The sequence below is a fragment of the Scylla paramamosain genome, unplaced genomic scaffold, assembly GCF_035594125.1.
Source record: "Scylla paramamosain isolate STU-SP2022 unplaced genomic scaffold, ASM3559412v1 Contig4, whole genome shotgun sequence".
NCBI lineage: Eukaryota > Metazoa > Arthropoda > Malacostraca > Decapoda > Portunidae > Scylla > Scylla paramamosain.
In genome coordinates, this window is record NW_026973669.1 from 161,211 (window position 1) to 180,612 (window position 19,402).

The 19,402-nt window shown below is 41.6% G+C and overlaps 2 protein-coding genes across 11 annotated transcripts in view; one reads left to right on the top strand and one right to left on the bottom strand.

The window, feature by feature from the left end:
* Window positions 1-2,489: 2,489 nt before the first annotated feature.
* On the bottom strand, window positions 2,490-3,246 carry LOC135096449 (soluble scavenger receptor cysteine-rich domain-containing protein SSC5D-like). The gene is made up of 2 exons (XM_063997951.1): window positions 2,904-3,246; window positions 2,490-2,689 (listed from the first exon to the last, which is right to left on the bottom strand). The coding sequence occupies exons 1-2, from the start codon at window positions 3,244-3,246 to the stop codon at window positions 2,490-2,492; spliced, it is 543 nt and encodes a 180-aa protein (XP_063854021.1).
* An 890-nt stretch (window positions 3,247-4,136) lies between these two features.
* Window positions 4,137-19,402, top strand: part of LOC135096533 (uncharacterized) — a 31,099-nt gene continuing 15,833 nt past the window's right edge. For 3 of the 10 annotated variants that reach the window (XM_063998080.1, XM_063998079.1, XM_063998076.1), the window contains exons 1-2: window positions 15,945-16,140; window positions 18,560-18,919. The gene's annotated coding sequence lies outside the window, so the exon portion shown is untranslated. Of the gene's footprint in view, window positions 4,293-15,944; window positions 16,141-18,153; window positions 18,360-18,559; window positions 18,920-19,402 lie in introns of those variants that run through there. The other 7 variants (XM_063998082.1, XM_063998085.1, XM_063998078.1 and 4 more) reach the window with 6 other exon arrangements.

Sequence of the window (19,402 nt, forward strand, 5' to 3'; positions counted from 1 at the left end):
GAAGGGAGCTCCGCCATTACTGTTATCAGTCTACCAAACTGTGGTTTGTACAAACTATACTATTATTGGTGCCATTAGTGCAAGTAGATTGTGTTTTATGTAGGGGTACCTTATATTCTAACTAAATATGTCACGGTTGATTTGGTGCAGAAGGAATTGAATCTCTCTTCTACTGAAACTATAAGTTTAGATGAGAGAGAGAGAGAGAGAGAGAGAGAGAGAGAGAGAGAGAGAGAGAGAGAGAGAGAGAGAGAGAGAGAGAGAGAGAGAGAGAGAGAGAATTTACACTTCACATATTGTTGCTCCTTTTGCACTCGAAGTATTCCAGATACTTGCATCATTACTAAGTTTATATATTACTCAAAAAAGACAATATCTTTATATTATCAGTGTATGGGCATGTTTCCATTTTATAACATGATACTGACATTTGCAAGTTTAATACAACTATAGACTAACTGTTGTTTAATTTTCTTGCATGAATATCACTATTTGTACTATTGACAGATGATTTGGACGACGACTTTGTCGTGCTCCCCAAACCCCTTCTGCTACAGCATCCCCATCCACAATCCCAGCACCAGCTTCCCATTCCATTACCTGCACAGCTGCAGCAAGTAGGTAGTACTGAAAGTTAAAAAAAATTACACTGCATTAATTATTACCTCACCCATGATTTTAAGACTATCATTTAACTTTGTCCTTAACGACACAGATTGCCGTATACAGGCTTTCTGAAAATTCTGAAATCCATATGTGCATTTTAGGTGTGTCCTAGGAGCCCTGCTGCTCGCTCACGTGACGACCCTCGCCACCGTTGTTGCTGAGAGTAAAAAAAAAAAAAAAAAAGAAATAATGTTTTTCTTTGTGAGATGATCAGTTGGTAAAATTACATTCTTCATAGTACAAACAAAGTATGTACTTCTAAGAACCATACACTACTAATATAAGCTCATGTGTTTCACTGTATTTTAAAACTAACATCATATTTTTTCAACAGATTATAGTGCACCAAAAATTTGAGAGGGGCAACTGGATGTGCAACATACAAAGAGCTCCAAAAAACGTAAGATTTTAGTGATATCTGCTGTTTCGTGTGTTTTGTTATCATCATCAACTTATGTTACTCCACAGCAAGACGGAGGCATCTCCCACAGGTGAGGTGGTGTCAAGCTGAACACCATGCAAATACATGCAAGTAAAGACAACTCTATTCCTTCACAATACAGACCGAGGATGTTCAGTGTAAAAGAGAGGGCCAGCTGAGTGTCACTGAAAAAGAGGGGATAGTTGTGTGGAAGGTTCTGTCGAGTTTATAGGTGGAGGAATTGAGTTTTTGAGGCATTGAAATTTACTCTGCCCCAATGAGAAATTTTAGAGATCAGAAGTCAGGAGTTCTGCGGTTTATCTGCGTGAGCTGTTTACTTCCTGAAGGGTTAGACGTATGTGAAAAGACGTGGAAAAGAGCAGAGTGGTATCATAAGCGAAGGAGAGGATGGGACAAGAAGATTGGTTTAAAAGATCATTGATGAATAATAGGAAGAGAGTGGGTGACAGGACAGAACCCTGAGGAACCCCACTGTTAATACATTTAGGAGAAGAACAGTGACCGTCTACCGCAACAGCAATAGAACGGTCAGAAAGGAAACTTGAAATGAAGTTTCAGAAAGAAAGATAGAAGCTATAGGAGGGTAGTTTGGAGATCAAAGGTTTGTGCCAGACTCTATTAAAAGCTTTTGATATATCCAAAGTAAAAGCAAAAGTTTCACCAAAATCTGTAAAAGAGGATGACCAAGACTCAGTAAGGAAAGCCAGAAGATCACCAGTAGAGCGGCCTTGACGAAACCCATACTGGCGATCAGACAGAAGGTTGTGAAGTGATAGATATTTAAGAATCTTTCTGTTGAGAATAGACTCAAAAACTTTTGATAGGCAGGAAATTAAAGCAATTTAACGGTAGTTTGAGTGATTAGAGCAGTCACCCTTTTTAGAAACAGGCTGAAATGCATGTTTGTGCATGTAAAAATACTTTTCATGGACAAAAGTACTTGTACAATTATTTGTTCTTCGTTAATTTTGTAAAAGGATTCTTTTGTCAATAAACAACTAACTAACTAGGCAATCTTCCAGCAAGAAGGGAAGGTAGATGTTGACAGACAGAGCTGAAAGAGTTTGACTAGGCAAGGTGCAAGCACAGAGGCACAGTTTCGGAGAACAATAGGAGGGATCCCATCAGGTCCATAAGCCTTCCGAGGGTTTAGGCCAGCGAGGGCATGGAAAAACATCGTGAAGAATTTTAATAGGTAGCATGAAGTAGTCAGAGGATGGAGGAGAGGGAGTAACAAGCCCTGAATCGTCCAAGGTATAGTTTTTAACAAAGTTTTCAGCGAAGAGTTCAGCTTTAGAGATAGATTTGATATGGGAATGGTGCCATATGGTTGAAATAAAGGAGGGAAAGAAGAAGAAGCAAAGTTATTGGAGATATTTTTTTAATAGATGCCAGAAGTCACGAGGGTTAGATCTTGAACGTTTTTGAAAGATTTTGTGTGGATGGGTGTGGTGCAGTGTGGTGTGGTGTGGTGCAGTGTGGTGTGGTGTAGTTTGTTGTGGTGCGGTAGGGTATGGGGTGGTGTAGTGGGGTGTGATGTAGTGGTGTGTGGTGTGGTGCAGTGTGGTGGGGTGTGGTGTACTGGTGTGTGGTGTACTTTGGTGTGATTGGGTGTGGTGTGATGTGGTGTATTGTGGTGATGTGCAGTGTGGTGTGGTGTTGTGATGTGCAGTGTGGTGTGGTATGATGTGGTGTTGTGCAGTGTGGTGTTGTGCAGTGTGATGTGGTGTGGTACAGTGCGGTGTGGTGTGGTGTGATGCAGTGTGGTGTGGTGTAGTGCAGTGTGTTGTGGTACAGTGTGGTGTGGTGTGGTGCAGTGTGGTGTGGTGTTGTGTGGTGTAGTGTGGTGTGGTGTTGTGTGGTGCAGTGCTGTGCGGTGTGGTTTGATGTGATATGGTGTAGTGCAGTTTGTGGTGGGTGCAGTGTGTTGTGGTGCAGTGTGGTGCAGTGGGGTGTGGTGTGGTGGGTTGTGGTGTGGTGCAATGTGGTGTGGTGCAGTGTGATGTGGTATGGTGCAGTGTGGTGTAGTATAGTACAGTGTTGCTGCTGCTGCTGCTGCTGCTGCTGCTGATGATGATGATGATGATGATGATGATGCCCTTAGAGGTGGTGATGATGATGCAGTGGTGGTGATGCATCGTGGTTGGGGGAGCGAGGCTCAAGATGGGAGCAAAATGTGATCGCCAGGCCTCAAGGTCAGTTTGGGACCTTCAAACGTCTGCTCACTACAGTTGCCACCGTGACTGCCAGCCACGTATTTTTGTCACTATCTTCATCAGAGGTAGTGTTAGCAGTTGATCACTTACATCAACAAGAGATACTGTCAGCGTGGCTTATCTATTCCGGTAAAGAATAGACCCGTGGGCAGGAACAGACGGGCAGGCAATCTGGCTGGTCAGTGGTCACACACACACACACACACACACACGCATGAGAGATGATTTTCTCGGTATCAAGCCACATGGAGGAATAGGAAAAGGAGAAGGAAGGCCACCTTCTCTTCTTCCTCCTCCTCCTCTAGTATCTTTTTCGGTTTTTTATTAAAGACGGGCCGCCAACATTTACGTATTAAATGAAAAAAAAACGAAAAACTTAAACGAAAAAGAAAAGAGGAGGGAAGACACGTCCGGAAAGCGTGTGTGTGTGTGTGTGTGTGAACAGAATCTCAGTGCAAAAAAAAAAAAAAAAAAAAATTGCCTCCATCCTGGAGTTTTGCCTCACCTCCTTCCCCTCCTTCTCCTAATTCGGATGAAAGGATGAAAGGGCCCAAAGGTTTGATTGTCATTTTTTTTTAGATCATAGTAATATGCATATTGCTGGCAACTTCCACTCTCTCTCTCTCTCTCTCTCTCTCTCTCTCTCTCTCTCTCTCTCTCTCTTCATTGCATCTATTATTCTTACTTGCCTCTACACTACATATTTTATACTGTTTCCTATATTTGTTATCTTTCTTATACCTTATAAAACACACACACACACACACACACACACACACACATACGCCTGGCAGCACACACACACCCACACACCCACACACACACAGAGTTTTCCTGTTATGCACTCAAGCAGTGCGTTGAATAACTTTTTATAAGTTACACGTCGTCCTTTAGTACTTAGGTGTGTGTGAGTGTGTGTGGTGTCACGTGAGGGAAGCAGGTGTGCTGTAGATTGACAACTGTTTTGGGTAAGTAAAGAGAGAGAGAGAGAGAGAGAGAGAGATGATGTGCAGGATTTAAGGGATTATGACAGACAGCTGTAGGTGGGAGATTACGTTCGTGGAATTGCTGCAGTATGGCACGGGTGTGGGGGAAATAAGTGCATAGGTGAAAAAAAAATGGCAGGAATGTGGCTGTGGGCGTGGCTGTGGCAGGGGCAATGGGTGGGCAGGAGCGAGGTCCTCCCCTTCCTGGCCCGTGTTGTCCTGGTCTGTGTTGTCTGCTTCCCTACCCGCCACTACAGTACCTCCTTCCCCCTCGTATTCCGCGCGCGCTTCCGAGACGGAGGAGATTGCTATTACAACTGCTGCTGCTGCTGCTATTACTACTGCTGCTACTACTACTACTACACTAATACTACAAATACTACTACTATTCCTGCTACTACTATTACTACTTTTACAAACACCAACACTACTACCACTATTACTGATACTACTGTTGCTGCTGTTACTACTACTACTACTACTACTACTACTACTACTACTACTACTACTACTACTACTACTACTACCACCTCTACTACTACGCAGCTGGCTGCTGTGTACCGTCGGCTGATATGTATCGGCTCTTATGTAATCACAAGCAGTAAACTTGTTGCCACTCCTGGGCTATTAAATATTCAGTAATGACACCTGTGAACCACCAAGCAGGTGAAGGGTTTTGTTTTCCTGTGATTGGTTCAACCCTCTCAAAAACTAATCCTTGAGGCTTCACCCACTTGACGTTCCCCAATAGCCCATGCCCTGTCCCTTCCCGTGATCAGAGCTCATGTGAAATTGATAGATAATGTGTGGGTGTGTGTGTGACCAAACGACCCCACACAGGGAAGCAAGACGGTCCAATCGGCTGTGCCGTTTTGTTGTTTTTGTTCGTACATCCAGTAACTCTTTACACCCGTGATTTGCACTAACAGTATATGGTGTGCTAATGCTGATAATAGACTGTGGAACATTGTGGTGCTTCAGCTCTGTGGTAATTCGAAGAAATTACATATACGTCCCCATATACCCCAGCTGCTGTGTGGTCTCCAGTTAGCGCATGTGCAGAAGCCTCACCAACAGACAACAGCTTTCTGCCATTTCTGTTCCCTATGAATATATCTTTTGTGGACACAACGATAGGTAGAACGCTTGCAGAGCTACGCAAAGTGCCAAGGATACAGATTAAGGACATCGCTAAAGATGAATTGATTGACACGATACTATTTGCTACGGAAATGGAGGATAGTGTAACTACACGCCTGGAAAAGAGACTTATCAATTGCAATCGAGCTGGGGAGCTGAGAAGGGCAATTGCATCGTCTGAGTCCAGTGTTAATAAGAAATTGACAGAGATGGAAGGGAAAGTGAGTAAGCAAGCTGATATAATAATGAAGCAGCGACTATTTTTAAAGAAGGTTGATAGAAAGGAAAGGGAGACAAACTTAATTGTGCTGGGTGTCCCTGATGAGCAGGTGGCCCTTGAGGGGCAAACGACGATGCTACAAAGCTTGGGAAAGTGTGGGATGTGCTGGAGGGTAACACAAATTCGCTCCTATCGCAGACTGGGGCGCTACGACCCCGCCAGTACTCGCAACCGTCCAATCCTGGTGACTGTGGCCACCGAGGATGCCAGAGACAAGATACTGGAAAAGACTGCCAAGCGAGGTGCGAGGTGGGGCATTTGAGAGGATTTCTGTTAGGAAGGACGTTCATCTGTAAGAAACGAGACAAAGGGTATTTTTGACGAATATATTCAAAATCGGACAAATACGTTTCCTTCACTCGGCATGGCCGGGATAGTCTAAATTGCCAGGTGGTGAGGTTTGTTTTCGTAAAATTAAAACCCCTCCCGCCTGGAAACCATATTTAAATGTCCCGCGTTACTGCGTCATAGCCTGACTTGCGCGCCAACACACGCGGTATCATTCGGTGCTTGTATGTACGTAAAATTCGCTTTAGAATATTTTTTTCTCCAAAAATTTTTGTTATTTGTCATTTCTCTCGTGCCGGATCGCGAGGAGAGTGTGAGTCTTGTTGGTTAAGGGAGCGGAGCCAGTTCCTACCCAGGCATCAACGATGAGGGATACACTTGCTTTTCCTATGCTTTCCAGCCAAATAGATGACGTACAAGCGCAGTTTGAGGGCTTCTCGAGCAAGATGGAGCGGCCAAGACCAGCAAGAGAGTAGTTTAGAATCTTATGAAGCGAGTCATGACCCTGCCACACTCACCCGCCACTCACCACCACCGCCCGCTCCGCCACCACCAGCAGCTGATTCGCCATTACCTACACCAGGTACCTTATCACGCCCTTCTCCACCACCACTTGCTTCACCACCACCTACTCCACCACCACCTACATCACCATCAACTGCAGAATCAGCTACATGGCCACATGAAACATCACTGCAGCTCCGACAACAGATTCTGCACAGAGGTGTTCAGTTGAACCCTCCTGATGCAAGCGAAACTTTTATCACCGTGTCGCTTTCCCAGCTACAGACACTCATCGCGTGGCAGAAATGCCCAGTACAGTCGTGCAGGAACACCTTGACTGTGTCCACTTCTGGGAGTGCCTTGCAGAGTGAGTGCACAAAGTGCCACTCACTTGTCGCTTCTGCTACCCGTCCTACTTAATCATTCTCGTGGCACCGAGTACTCCATCATTAGGCTGCGTGAAGTATACTTCAGCCTCGCTCTGGTGTCGGTTATGTTGGATTGAGAATGAATGAAGCACTGCTGACAGGTGGAAAGATGTAGAAGGCACTGTAAGAGAAATGCAAGGAGCAGTATGGGCATCGTATTACCACCTGATATCCAACAACCAAGAGCATTACCATCAGTTTTACCCAAAAGGTATAAACTCCTGGGGCTTCCACAATAGGGCAATTGCACTGGAGCTTCCAGAGAGTGCCAAAGATCACGAGGAGAAGAATCTTTACCGAGCTAAAATTCCCAAAGAAAAGTTGGAATAAATCAAATCAGTATACAGTGATCTTGGCAACCCAGATCTTCTGAAGAGATGCCTGAAGGGTGCCACCCAAAACCCTAATGAATCTCTACACTCCAAAGTTTGAATCAAGTGCCAGAAAATCAAGTTTTATGGATACTCGAGGATTATGTTTCTGGTCCAATGTACAGCACTGGAACATAACATTGGGTATACCGATGGAAACATCATACTACATATCCTCGGGTCTGAAGCAAGATTGAAAGAATCTTTTCAGTGGCTAGACCAGGAAAGAGCAAGGCGTGCAACACCCAAGACAAAGAGCTGTACAGGAAAGCTGTACAGGAATGGAGTAGTCATCGATAACTGGAGCCTTCATTCTTTTTAATACAGCAACAAAGTCACTTAAAGGTCGCTTCATGGAACGTTAATTGAGTAAGGACGAAACTTGGAAAGTCCTATGTGTGTAATTTATTGGTTAATTATGACTTAATTAGCTTATATAAGAGAGACTAATTTGCAAGTATCATTTCATGGCTACACTTCGTACATAAGTCGCGATAATAATAACCCTCATCGTGGTAGTACCTGTGTCCTAATAAGGCAAGGTCTAAGTGGTGACATCATGGAACTGGACGTGTCTGTCCCTGACCAGGTGTGGTTTAAGCTTAAGTGTGTGCCTGGCGTTCTATTTGGCTTTTTGTTACGTACCGCCGTCAGACTCTCCCTTCTACAATCATGCCTTGCTAAGTAGTGTGCTGGAAAAAATTAAAAGTCACGCAATTAATGGATGTGTAGTGGCGGGGGATAGGAATGCACGTTTTGGTGATACCGTGTTGAGTTGCCAGGTAGGCTTAACCGAGAACAGTATTCATATCCCTCTATCCCTGACCGTGCGCAGTGTAATGATAATGCCAATGCCCTGTTTGGTCTTTGCACTGAAAAGAAATTACTTGTTGTGAATAATATGTGTTATTTAGAAAATGTTTACATTAACAAACTGACATACCGACAAGGGTCAGTATGGGTGTCGGAATTGGATTCTTGCCTAATGTCAGCCGGTATAATTCAGTATTTGCGCAGTTTTAATGTTAACCAGGATTTAAGGTTGCCATCAGATTATGCTCTTGTTCCTTGGGAGATGGCGGCACCGGACGTCAATTTGGATGCCCTTACCACCCGAAGGTCGTGCTTAGGAGAACACGCTGTGTTGTATCATAAGGAGGAATGTAATCTTGTGAGACCCCCAGTAAATTTACCAGTGTTGATCCTGAAAAGTTTTTAGATGCATTGTCCCATCAGTGTCAGCCGACACTGAGTGGTGACACAGAAACATGTGTGCGTGATGTATGTAGTGTATTGTACCAGTGTGTGCGTGGGACTAAGGTGAGGTGCAATAATTCTGGGTATGACGATTATGTAAGTAGATGGGAGTGTCTGGTAGAGAAGGGTGATGAGGCGAGGTTATGGCGAGCGATTAATTGACAAGGTGAGCTAAATGGCAATGAATGTGTGGGGGGGAGGGTAAAGTGCTTCTCCCCACTGAAGAAGGAACATTGTGAAAGTTTATATAATACTCCTGATGAGAGTATACCCAGTGTTGATGACTTGTACAATGATGTTTATATACCTGTGTTGGATGACCCATTAGTATCAGAGGAGGTGTCTGACCAGGTGAGGAGATTGAGAGGTAGTAAGGCGTGTGGTCCAGATGGGGTGCCACCAGGTATTTTTAATTTTTTTACCTCCTGCCTGGATCCTTACAATAACCGTGTTATTTAATAATGTGTTTATGTCTACATGTTATCCTGTTTCCTGAGCAACGTCTAAACTTGTTACGGTGTTTAAGAAAGGGTTGCGGGCGGCTGTGGCAAACTACAGAGGCATCAGTGTTATGGACAGTATGGCAAAGGTTTATGACTTTGAGTGCAAGACTAGCCAAGTGGTTTATCCCAGACCGTGAGCAGGCTGGCAGTCAGGCAAGGAGAGAGTGCATTGAGCATGTGGCTACGTTGCGTTTATTGTGTGATGTTGCTCGTCGAAAGAAATTTAAGTTGTCAAATTTATTGACTTTACACAAGCATATGGAGGGTGCCACGAGGTGTTTTATTTGAGGTCTTCAAGCGGTTAGGATGTGGTGGTACCGTACTGTTAGCCTTGGTCGCCATGTATAAGATTACTCACTCTGTTTAAGGCAGTGTTGTTATCTCAGCCACGATAGGTGTACGACAAGGGTCTCCAACATCGTGTTTATTGTTCGTCATCTTTGTAAATGATTTAATTAAGTTAATCAAACAGAACTGTGGCGTAGATCGGTTCTTGGCCTGGTTACACATCCTTGTGCTCGTGGATGACAGCGCTTTTGTCAACCAGTAGGCGGAACATGGTACATAAATTGAGGATTTTGAATACATTTTGTATCTCGCATGGGATGAAGATAAATGAGACTAAAACTTTTTTTTTTTGTAATAAATGGAAATGATGAGAATAAAATGACGATGAATACAGATGATATGAGTGGGAGCTTATGTGACCACTATACATATTTACAGAGCATATATATATATATATATATATATATATATATATATATATATATATATATATATATATATATATATATATATACTCGTATATATATATATTATATCATTTTTTTTTATGTAGGAGGGACACTGACCAAGGGCAACAAAAAATCCGATAAAAAAAATGCCCACTGAAATGCCAATCCCATAAAAAGGGTCCAAAGCGGTAGTCAAAAATTGAAGGATAAGTGTCTTGAAACCTCCCTCTTGAAGGAATTCAAGTCATAGGAAGGTAGAAATACAGAAGCAGGAAGGGAGTTCCAGAGTTTTTTTTTTTTATGTAGGAAGGACACTGGCCAAGGGCAACAAAAATCTAATAAAAAAATGCCCACTGAAATGCCAGTCCCATAAAAGGGTCAAACCAGTGGTCAAAAATTGGTGGATAAGTGTCTTGAAACCTCCCTCTTGAAGGAATTCAAGTCATAGGAAGGTGGAAATACAAAAGCAGGCAGGGAGTTCCAGAGTTTACCAGAGAAAGGGATGAATGATTGAGAATACTGGTTAACTCTTGCGTTAGAGATGTGGACAGAATAGGAGTGAGAGAAAGAAGAAAGTCTTGTGCAGCGAGGCCGCGGAAGGAGGGGAGGCATGCAGTTAGCAAGATCAGAAGAGCAGTTAGCATGAAAATAGCGGTAGAAGACAGCTAGATATGCAACATTGCGGCGGTGAGAGAGAGGCTGAAGACAGTCAGTTAGAGGAGAAGAGTTGATGAGACGAAAAGCTTTTGATTCCACCCTGTCTAGAAGAGCAGTATGAGTGGAACCCCAGACATGTGAAGCATACTTCATACATGGACGGATAAGACCCTTGTACAGAGTTAGCAGCCGGGGGGGTGAGAAAAACTGGCGGAGACGTCTCAGAACACCTAACTTCATAGAAGCTGTTTTAGCTAGAGATGAGATGTGAAGTTTCCAGTTCAGATTGTAAGTAAAGGACAGACCGACGATGTTCAGTGTAGAAGAGGGGGACAGTTGAGTGTCATTGCAGGAGAGGGGATAGTTGTCTGGAAGGTTGTGTCGAGTTGATAGATGGAGGAATTGAGTTTTTGAGGCATTGAACAATACCAAGTTTGCTCTGCCCCAATCAGAAAGTTTAGAAAGATCAGAAGTCAGGCGTTCTGTGGCTTCCCTGCGTGATACGTTTACCTCCTGAAGGGTTGGACGTCTATGAAAAGACGTGGAAAAGTGCAGGGTGGTATCATCAGCGTAGGAGTGGATAGGACAAGAAGTTTGGTTTAGGTCATTGATTGATAATAAGAAGAGAGTGGGTGACAAGACAGAACCCTGAGGAACACCACTGTTAATATATTTAGGAAAAGAACAGTGACAGTCTACCACAGCAGCAATAGAACGGTCAGAAAGGAAACTTGAGATGAAGTTACAGAGAGAAGGATAGAAACCGTAGGAGGGTAGTTTGGAAATCAAAGCTTTGTGCCAGACTCTATAAAAAGCTTTTGATATGTCCAAAGCAACAGCAAAAGTTTCACCAAAATCTCTAAAAGAGGGTGACCAAGACTCAGTAAGGAAAGCCAGAAGATCACCAGTAGAGCGGCCTTGACGGAACCCATACTGGCGATCAGATAGAAGGTTGTGAAGTGATAGATGTTTAAGAATCTTCCTGTTGAGGATAGATTCAAAAACTTTAGATAGGCAGGAAATTAAAGCAATAGGACGGTAGTTTGAGGGATTAGAACGGTCACCCTTTTTAGGAACAGGTTGAATGTAGGCAAACTTCCAGCAAGAAGAAAAGGTTGATGTAGACAGACAGAGCTGAAAGTTTGACTAGGCAAAGTGCAAGCACGGAGGCACAGTTTCAGAGAACAATAGGAGGGACACCATCAGGTCCATATATATATATATATATATATATAAAGAGAGAGAGAGAGAGAGAGAGAGAGAGAGAGAGAGAGAGAGAGAGAGAGAGAGAGAGAGAGAGAGAGAGAGAGAGGAGGGGGTGGGGGGAAGGCGCACAGGCAAAAGATGCGAATCATTTTAGTTGATTCTCTTCCTTTAACTCAACCGCCTCCCTTAATATTGATGCTTTTACTTGCCGATAAGTTAATTCACCAAAAATTAGAAGGGGTGGAAGGTTCAGTGGAAAAAAAAAAAAAACATGCCCTAGGTTCATGATTTTTGTGAGTGACCTTACTACACAGACACAGGCTTCTATATGAAGCAGCGCTCTCGTGATGCTTGTATTACACCTGAGTAACATGGCCCTCTGATGGGAATAGGGATATATATATATATATATATATATATATATATATATATATATATATATATATATATATATAACAGGAGGAGGAGAAGGAGGAGGAGGAGGCGGAAGAGGATGGGGAATGAGGAGAAGGATGCGAAATGAGGGGGAGGAAGAGAAGGATGAAGAGAACAACAATAAAAGAAAAACAACAACAAGCGGAACACACACACACTTACACACACACACACACACACACACAGACACACACACACACACACACACACTTACACACACACACACACACACACACACACACACACACATATTATCTACTAATTTAATGGGAGCTCTGATCATGGGAAGGGACAGGGTATGGATCAGGTAGGGAACGTTAAGTGGGTGGAGCTTCAAGGATTAGTTTTTGAAGGGGTTGAACCAATCACAGGAAAACAAAAGCCTTCACCGGGTGAGTAGTTGACAGGTGTCACTACTGATTATTTAATAGCCCAGTAGTAGCAACAAGTTTACTGCTGGTGACTGTACCACTACTTTGACTTTTAGATATTGAATCACATCCATATTTTTATAGTATGGATGCTGAAGACGGAAGAGGAGGAGGAAGAATGAGGAGGAGGAGGAGGAGAAGAAGGAGGAGGAGGAGGAGAAGTGATGACAAGGAATGAGGAGGAACAGAAGAACAACAAAAACAAAACAACAAGAAACACACACACACACACACACACACACACACACACACACACACACACACACACACACACACACACATATATATATATATATATATATATATATATATATATATATATATATATATATATATATATATATATATATATATATATATATATATATATATTATTCTGCACACTTAATCAGAAGGATAAAGGAGACATAGGGAAAGAGAGATAGAGAGGTAGTGAAATGAAAGATGAACAATGGAAGATGGGAGAGAGACAGAGAAGAGAGAGGGAGAGCGAAGAGTACAAACGCCAGTTGTATGATGATTGTGGGTGGCTGCAAACCTTTGAGTTTACTTTAATTTCATCCTGTATCCAGTTGTCCCTTTTCACCATTTTATTTAAACTGTTTCCCGTTGTGCTCTCAAAGTCTCACACAGTATTTAATTAAAGAGCTCCCTTTTCTCATACCATGATCAGTATTCCTCCAGGTCTCATAGTTTAGACACCAAAATTTTTAGAAAACAAGTGTTTTATTGTGCCAACTAACAGTGTGAGTGAGGCGGACGAGCGAGGGTGAGGTGTGCCACCATCCCTCCTTGTATGTGCCCCCATCATTCCCCTTCCCTCCCTGTATGAGTCACCGCCTGTGATCCATAACCATGCCGTGTTCTCACGCTCTAGTCACAGTCCATAGCTCAAGAGAGATAGATGTATCCTGGGAAGCAGTGTGTTTTGAGGAAAATGGGTGGCGGTTTACAGTTAGCGGGAAAAGGGACAACTAGATACAGGATGAAATTAAAGTAAACTCAAAGGTGTGCAGCCACCCACAATCATCATACAACTGGCATTCGTACTCTTCGCAGTTATATGAGTCACTTACCGTAGTACGCCTCTGCCTATAGATACATATTTCAGGTGTCTTCGTTACCCTGCCTGTGAGTGTACTTCCTTACAAGGCACTCGGTATATATATATTTAGATGTGACTTTCCGCCTTTTTGGGAGACAAGTACTTCTAGACTCTCCTTCTGTTTGGTGGGCACTTCGTTGGTGTATATGTCGTTTCGTTAAAAAATTACTGCGATCTGGAGACTTTCTGAGTGTCTCTAGATACAGGATTATTTTGTGTTGCTTTGCAGTAAATTATATCCTTCTTCCCTGGGCTATATGTCATTCCTGAAAGGGGGCAGAGCTTGCCTTCAGGGAAGATGGATATGATATTGCGCAGCATAGGGAGATAGTGCTCTAAAGAAATGAGTAGATTTTGTCTTCTCGTTGGTAAGGGCGGTGTTCTGTAGAACATTATAATTGTTCTATATGTTTGATATATATATATATATATATATATATATATATATATATATATATATATATATATATATATATATATATATATATATATATATATATATATATATATCGGCCGATCGGCGAGACACGGCCGCAATAGCCACAATATTTGTGTTGTTCCTGCTCCTCTAGTGACTGCTGTAATGGAAATCATCTTTGCAAGGATGTATGATCGTGCCATGAGGATCGCCTTGACCCTTTGGCACTGAGTGATAGTGAACTGCTATTGAAAGACCGTTTTCCTTGGCATGGACTAATGTCTTGTTCGAGGAGATGCAACTTAACATGCAGAGGACTCAGTGTGGCCATTCACCCACACCCACCCACCCACACCCAGGTTTTGGTGGACCTGAGGTTATTTGCAAGTTGCTCCTTCCAAAATGTCACTGGAAACTGCTGCTGGCTGGCTGGTATTGGTATTGCATGCTTGGTAATTATCTAGAGTCCTTTACCGGCCTTATTACTGGTCTATTCTTTTGCATTCTCTCACATATACCTTTAGACACACGAAAAATATAAATATAAAGTCTGGAAGAAGTGCCTTGCCCTCCAGGGCCTCCCACAGTTATATTAAATTAAGTAATGTCAGCACAAGATTCCGGATGTTTTCTTTGGAAAATTAAAATCTAATTTAATGTTATGTTTATATTTAGTCACTTGTTTCTTTTTTTTTTTTTTTCTTTGAGCGTTCGGTGCCTGGCAGATTTTCTGCTCTGTGCCCCTGTTAATAATTTTTTTTTTTTTTATGTTTAGAGAGAGAGAGAGAGAGAGAGAGAGAGAGAGAGAGAGAGAGAGAGAGAGAGAGGTGATATGTGGGGTTATCAGCGACACATAGGCTTTGATCTGATAATTGGCCCAGTACAAGGTTTGACAACGCCGCAAGCCGGGGAATGTCTGGAAAGGAAAACGCCTAAACGCTTGATTCAAAATTGTCTGACTTAGCTGAGCTGTCACTTGAACCTACTACACCGGCAGAGACAGTCCTGTGCAAATTATCGTCCCCAAAGTTGCAGAGCCGGTGGGAGCGCATACCTTCACGTACTTTGTAGACTCCTCTGTGACTGGTGGACGGAGTACTTACGTAGGCACATGATGAGAGAGAGAGAAAGAGAGAGAGAGAGAGAGAGAGAGAGAGAGAGAGAGAGAGAGAGAGAGAGAGAGAGAGAGAGAGAGAGAGAGAGAGAGAGAGAGAGAGAGAGAGAGGCAATTTCAAGCAACCCGAAGATGGCAGACTAGCCTAGAATTAAAAAAAAAAATCAATCAATCTAACCCAAAACTTTACGAGAGCGAAATAATTGTATCATATACCGTTGGATAGGAAATTCTATTGTGCGTCAAATGGCATGTATCTAGTTTTGTTGAGAGAAAGCAAAATTGGTGAAAATTGAGAAAGTTTGATAAAAATAAAATTTTTGTAAGTTACCCATTGAGTTTAAAAAATAGAAGAGATGAAGGAATCACCATACAAAATTGATAGAGTTGCACTATCATATGGTGCTAATTTCGTTACGATATTAACGTTTGAATAGTGTTACGGTCGGGCTGGGGCAGTCCCCTCAAAATGAAACTTCAACCTCTAAAGTAAAATTCGCTTTGCTCGTAATAAATTATATCATTGGATTACGTCGATGAAAAGTTAAAGAATATGCAGGCATTGTTAAAAAAATATGACAGTGGCCTACACATATGTAAGTAAAGAGATGGTAAAGAAAAAACAATTCTTTGAAAGACATCATTCATACAGAAACACATTAGAAGAGTAGAAAGCACAATATCAAACAAGGCAACGAGACAGGTACCAAGTTCTAAAGGTCCAAGATAAGAGATAGGAGATTATATACAAGATAAGTGATAAAACCAATAGTGAAGTTGCTGCTATCCAAAGTGGAAGAAAAGCGGAAAACATTAAACACGTTTATGGTGTACAAATATATAATGAGAAGCTTCAAAGGTTGACGTGTTTAAAGACTTAAGAGACTAAAAAGACTTAAAAGATAAAGCAAAAGGAGGACACAGCAAGAAGCCTATTAAGACAAGAGGAAATAAAGGTAAGCAGAAATAGTTTCCAGTTAGATCAACAGATCAGTGAAACTGATTATTAAAGGAAGTGGCGTTCAAACATTATGTACAAATTTCAAGAAAATATGATAATTTTGTTTTATAGAATGGGACACAATGAGCTTGATTCAATTTTGTAGAAATAAAAATTAGTATGCTACACACATACAAATGATAATTTTCAGGCAAAAGAAAAGTGATAGTATGGCATAACAAGCAAATATGTAGGCGAGGTCGAAAAAAATATCATTCATTACACATTCAATACAAAACAAATTGACAAGGACAGATCCATTGGTAGGAGGCTACTCATGATGGTATCCCTGTGTGTGTTTAGTGCAGCTGTACCTGCAGGAATCAAGTGAGTGACACTCATAACTGAAACAATATATAGTTAGCAAGACAGATACATAGATAGATAGATATCAGCTATATTCAATACTTCTCCCATGCATGTTTCTGTCTGGTCCTAAGCCTCCTTCTTGGCACCCCGCACACCTCGACATCCCTGTCGAGAGTACCGGGTGGTTTAGGGTGAATTTTGACAAACCACACTGTAACAAGACTTTTTGAGTGTGCACATAAATAATATTAAGGAAATCAGTGAGAAAAATAAATGAATAAATAAGATAAAGAGAAAGGGAGGAATAAAAGTTCTTGGTGAATCTAGGGAATTCAAAGAAAACACACACACACACACACACAACAAAAGTTGTGAAATTCATCCTAAATCAAGAATATGCTATAAGAAACACAAAGGATAAAATAATGTGTGTGTGTGTGTGTGTGTGTGTGTGTGTGTGTATGTATATATATATATATATATATATATATATATATATATATATATATATATATATATATATATATATATATATATATATATATATATTACTACTACATTTGCATCTACAGACATAAATCTAATCTGCAATCTGTGCAATATCATCTCTTCTAAACCTCATCTTCTGCTAAGGAGTTATCTTCCTTTTCTGATTTTATGTGGAATGACTACTGCTTCGGTTTTAGAGACCCATCTCTGAGCTCATAATGGAGGTGATTGTGTCTGACATCAAGGCGTACATTTCTCACTTTTCTCTCACCTTAAGACTTCCAATGGAAACTGGTTTACGTTATCCTGTTTTCATGTTATACATAAGAGAGAGGCGGCCCACAAAAAAAGGTACTTGAGCTTCCATCACCTGAATCTTATGCACATTATTTTCTAACCGGGAACATTCCACTACACTAAGAAGCATTTTGCAAAATCAGTGGATGAGATGGCTGTTCTACTACCCATTAACTCTTTCATCAATTAAAAAAAAAAAAAATGTCAGTCTTTCTAGTTCCAACTTTTTTCGTGAATTCTGGCAGCTAGCAAAAAAAAAAAAAAAAAAGATCTCTGACCACTTTTCTTCATCTTTTCCTCCTTTATTTCAAACTAATGACAGCACTCCCATCTCATCCATCTCTAAAGCTGGAGTCTTCACCCAAACATTTGGTAAAAACTGTAACTGGGATGATTCTGGGATTGTTCCTCCCGAGTGTAGGACATTCTGGCCACGGACGTTTTGGCCACGGACGTTTTGGCCACGGACGTCTTGGCCATTGGCCATTAAACTAGGACGTTTTGGCCAGGAAAAATTTACTTATCTTTTGAATGTATGGTACTTTTCCTTATATTTCGCGCCATATTTTTTTACTTGTAATTTGTGGGTTAAGATTTAATTGGCTGCCGCGGGCAAAAAAAATCAGTAGTCATATGGTACTGCTTTTACAGTGATTTTGAGACTGAGTGAAGTTTCACACACACACACACACACACACACACACACACACACACACACACACACACACACACAGCCTTTACTCCTTTACAGCGATTTTGAGACTGAGTGAAGCTTCAGTTTGTTTTGAACATATAGTTTTTACTGCTGTATGGTATTGCTTCACAGTCCTTTTGAGACTGAGTGACAAAGAGGAGTGTTTGAACTTTGTTTCAGGTTGTTTTGAGTTGTGAAGCAGTTGGTAGTTTGTGAAGTTTATGACTGAGGTGAGGAACAGTCTGGTGGGAACTACAGTACTGCTCAACCATATCAGCTGAGCTTGAGGTCACCACATCAAAGCGAGGTGGTCAGAAAATCTCTCTGAATGGCTTCTTGTACACTAAGAAGCATTTTGCAAAATCAGTGGATGAGATGGTTTCTCGGTGAGTCAAGCAGGCTAGTCTCAAGTGCCCTGGTATACTGAATACCATTAAAAGTCTCGGTGACCCTAAAGTTGTGACCTCGCATAATCACCTTTCTGACGCAGTTGAATGCCAAGTGGAGAAGGTTCGACAGGGTATGAAGAGAAAGGCTTCAAGCACCAATGATCAACCTAATCAGATCCTCACCTTCACTTTCGCAGCACTGCCAGAGGAGGTCAAGGCACGCATGCCTAGGCTGTCGGGGATGATACGTCACTGACTCGACATAGCACGCAAGGCAGCCAGTCACAAGAAGGCTTCGTGTCATCGCCGAGGGAATCATGAGATTGTTTACAAACTTTGATACAATGTCACACACCCACAGCCACCACCCACCACAGTCAACTGTCCTCACAATGCTTTCATCATGGCTAGTGAACCCCCTGAGAAAACAAGGAGACAATGATTATTAACCGACACCTTAACCTTGGTGGAGGAAGTGTAGAGTCGAGGTGCAGTGATTCCAGGAAGGGTGGACAGCAAAACAGGCAAAAAGAAGAGCTTGCGAGGAAATGTGGCAGGTGAGTGAGGTTATGGCTTATGGTTCCAGGCACACATTAAAATATTTGCATATTGTTTCACCCTGAGCAAATTGCATATGGAATTTAATATTTTGAACTTTCATTGCACTGAGTAAATTAAAAATTGTTTCTTTCTGCTCACCTTTTGAAACATGCATAGTGAGTTACATGTAGGTCTGGTATGGGTATTATTTTATTTCTTGCCCAAACTGCTGGAACAGGTTTATATCTTAAATGTTTTTTTTACATTGTTGAGAAAGGGATAGTTTAGATGGGTGAGTTAGGTTAGCTAGGTTGGGTTGGGTTAGGTTGGTGTTGGCAGTGCTTAAAACCCATCTAGTTATATAACAAAGTTTGTTCTTGTGTACATATGGTACTTTGATGTTGGTGGTGTTATAAAGTTTACCGCTATTTAATATAATTAACATAATAAAATTAATTAACATAATAAAATCTATTAACTAGTTTATAAAGCACTTTATA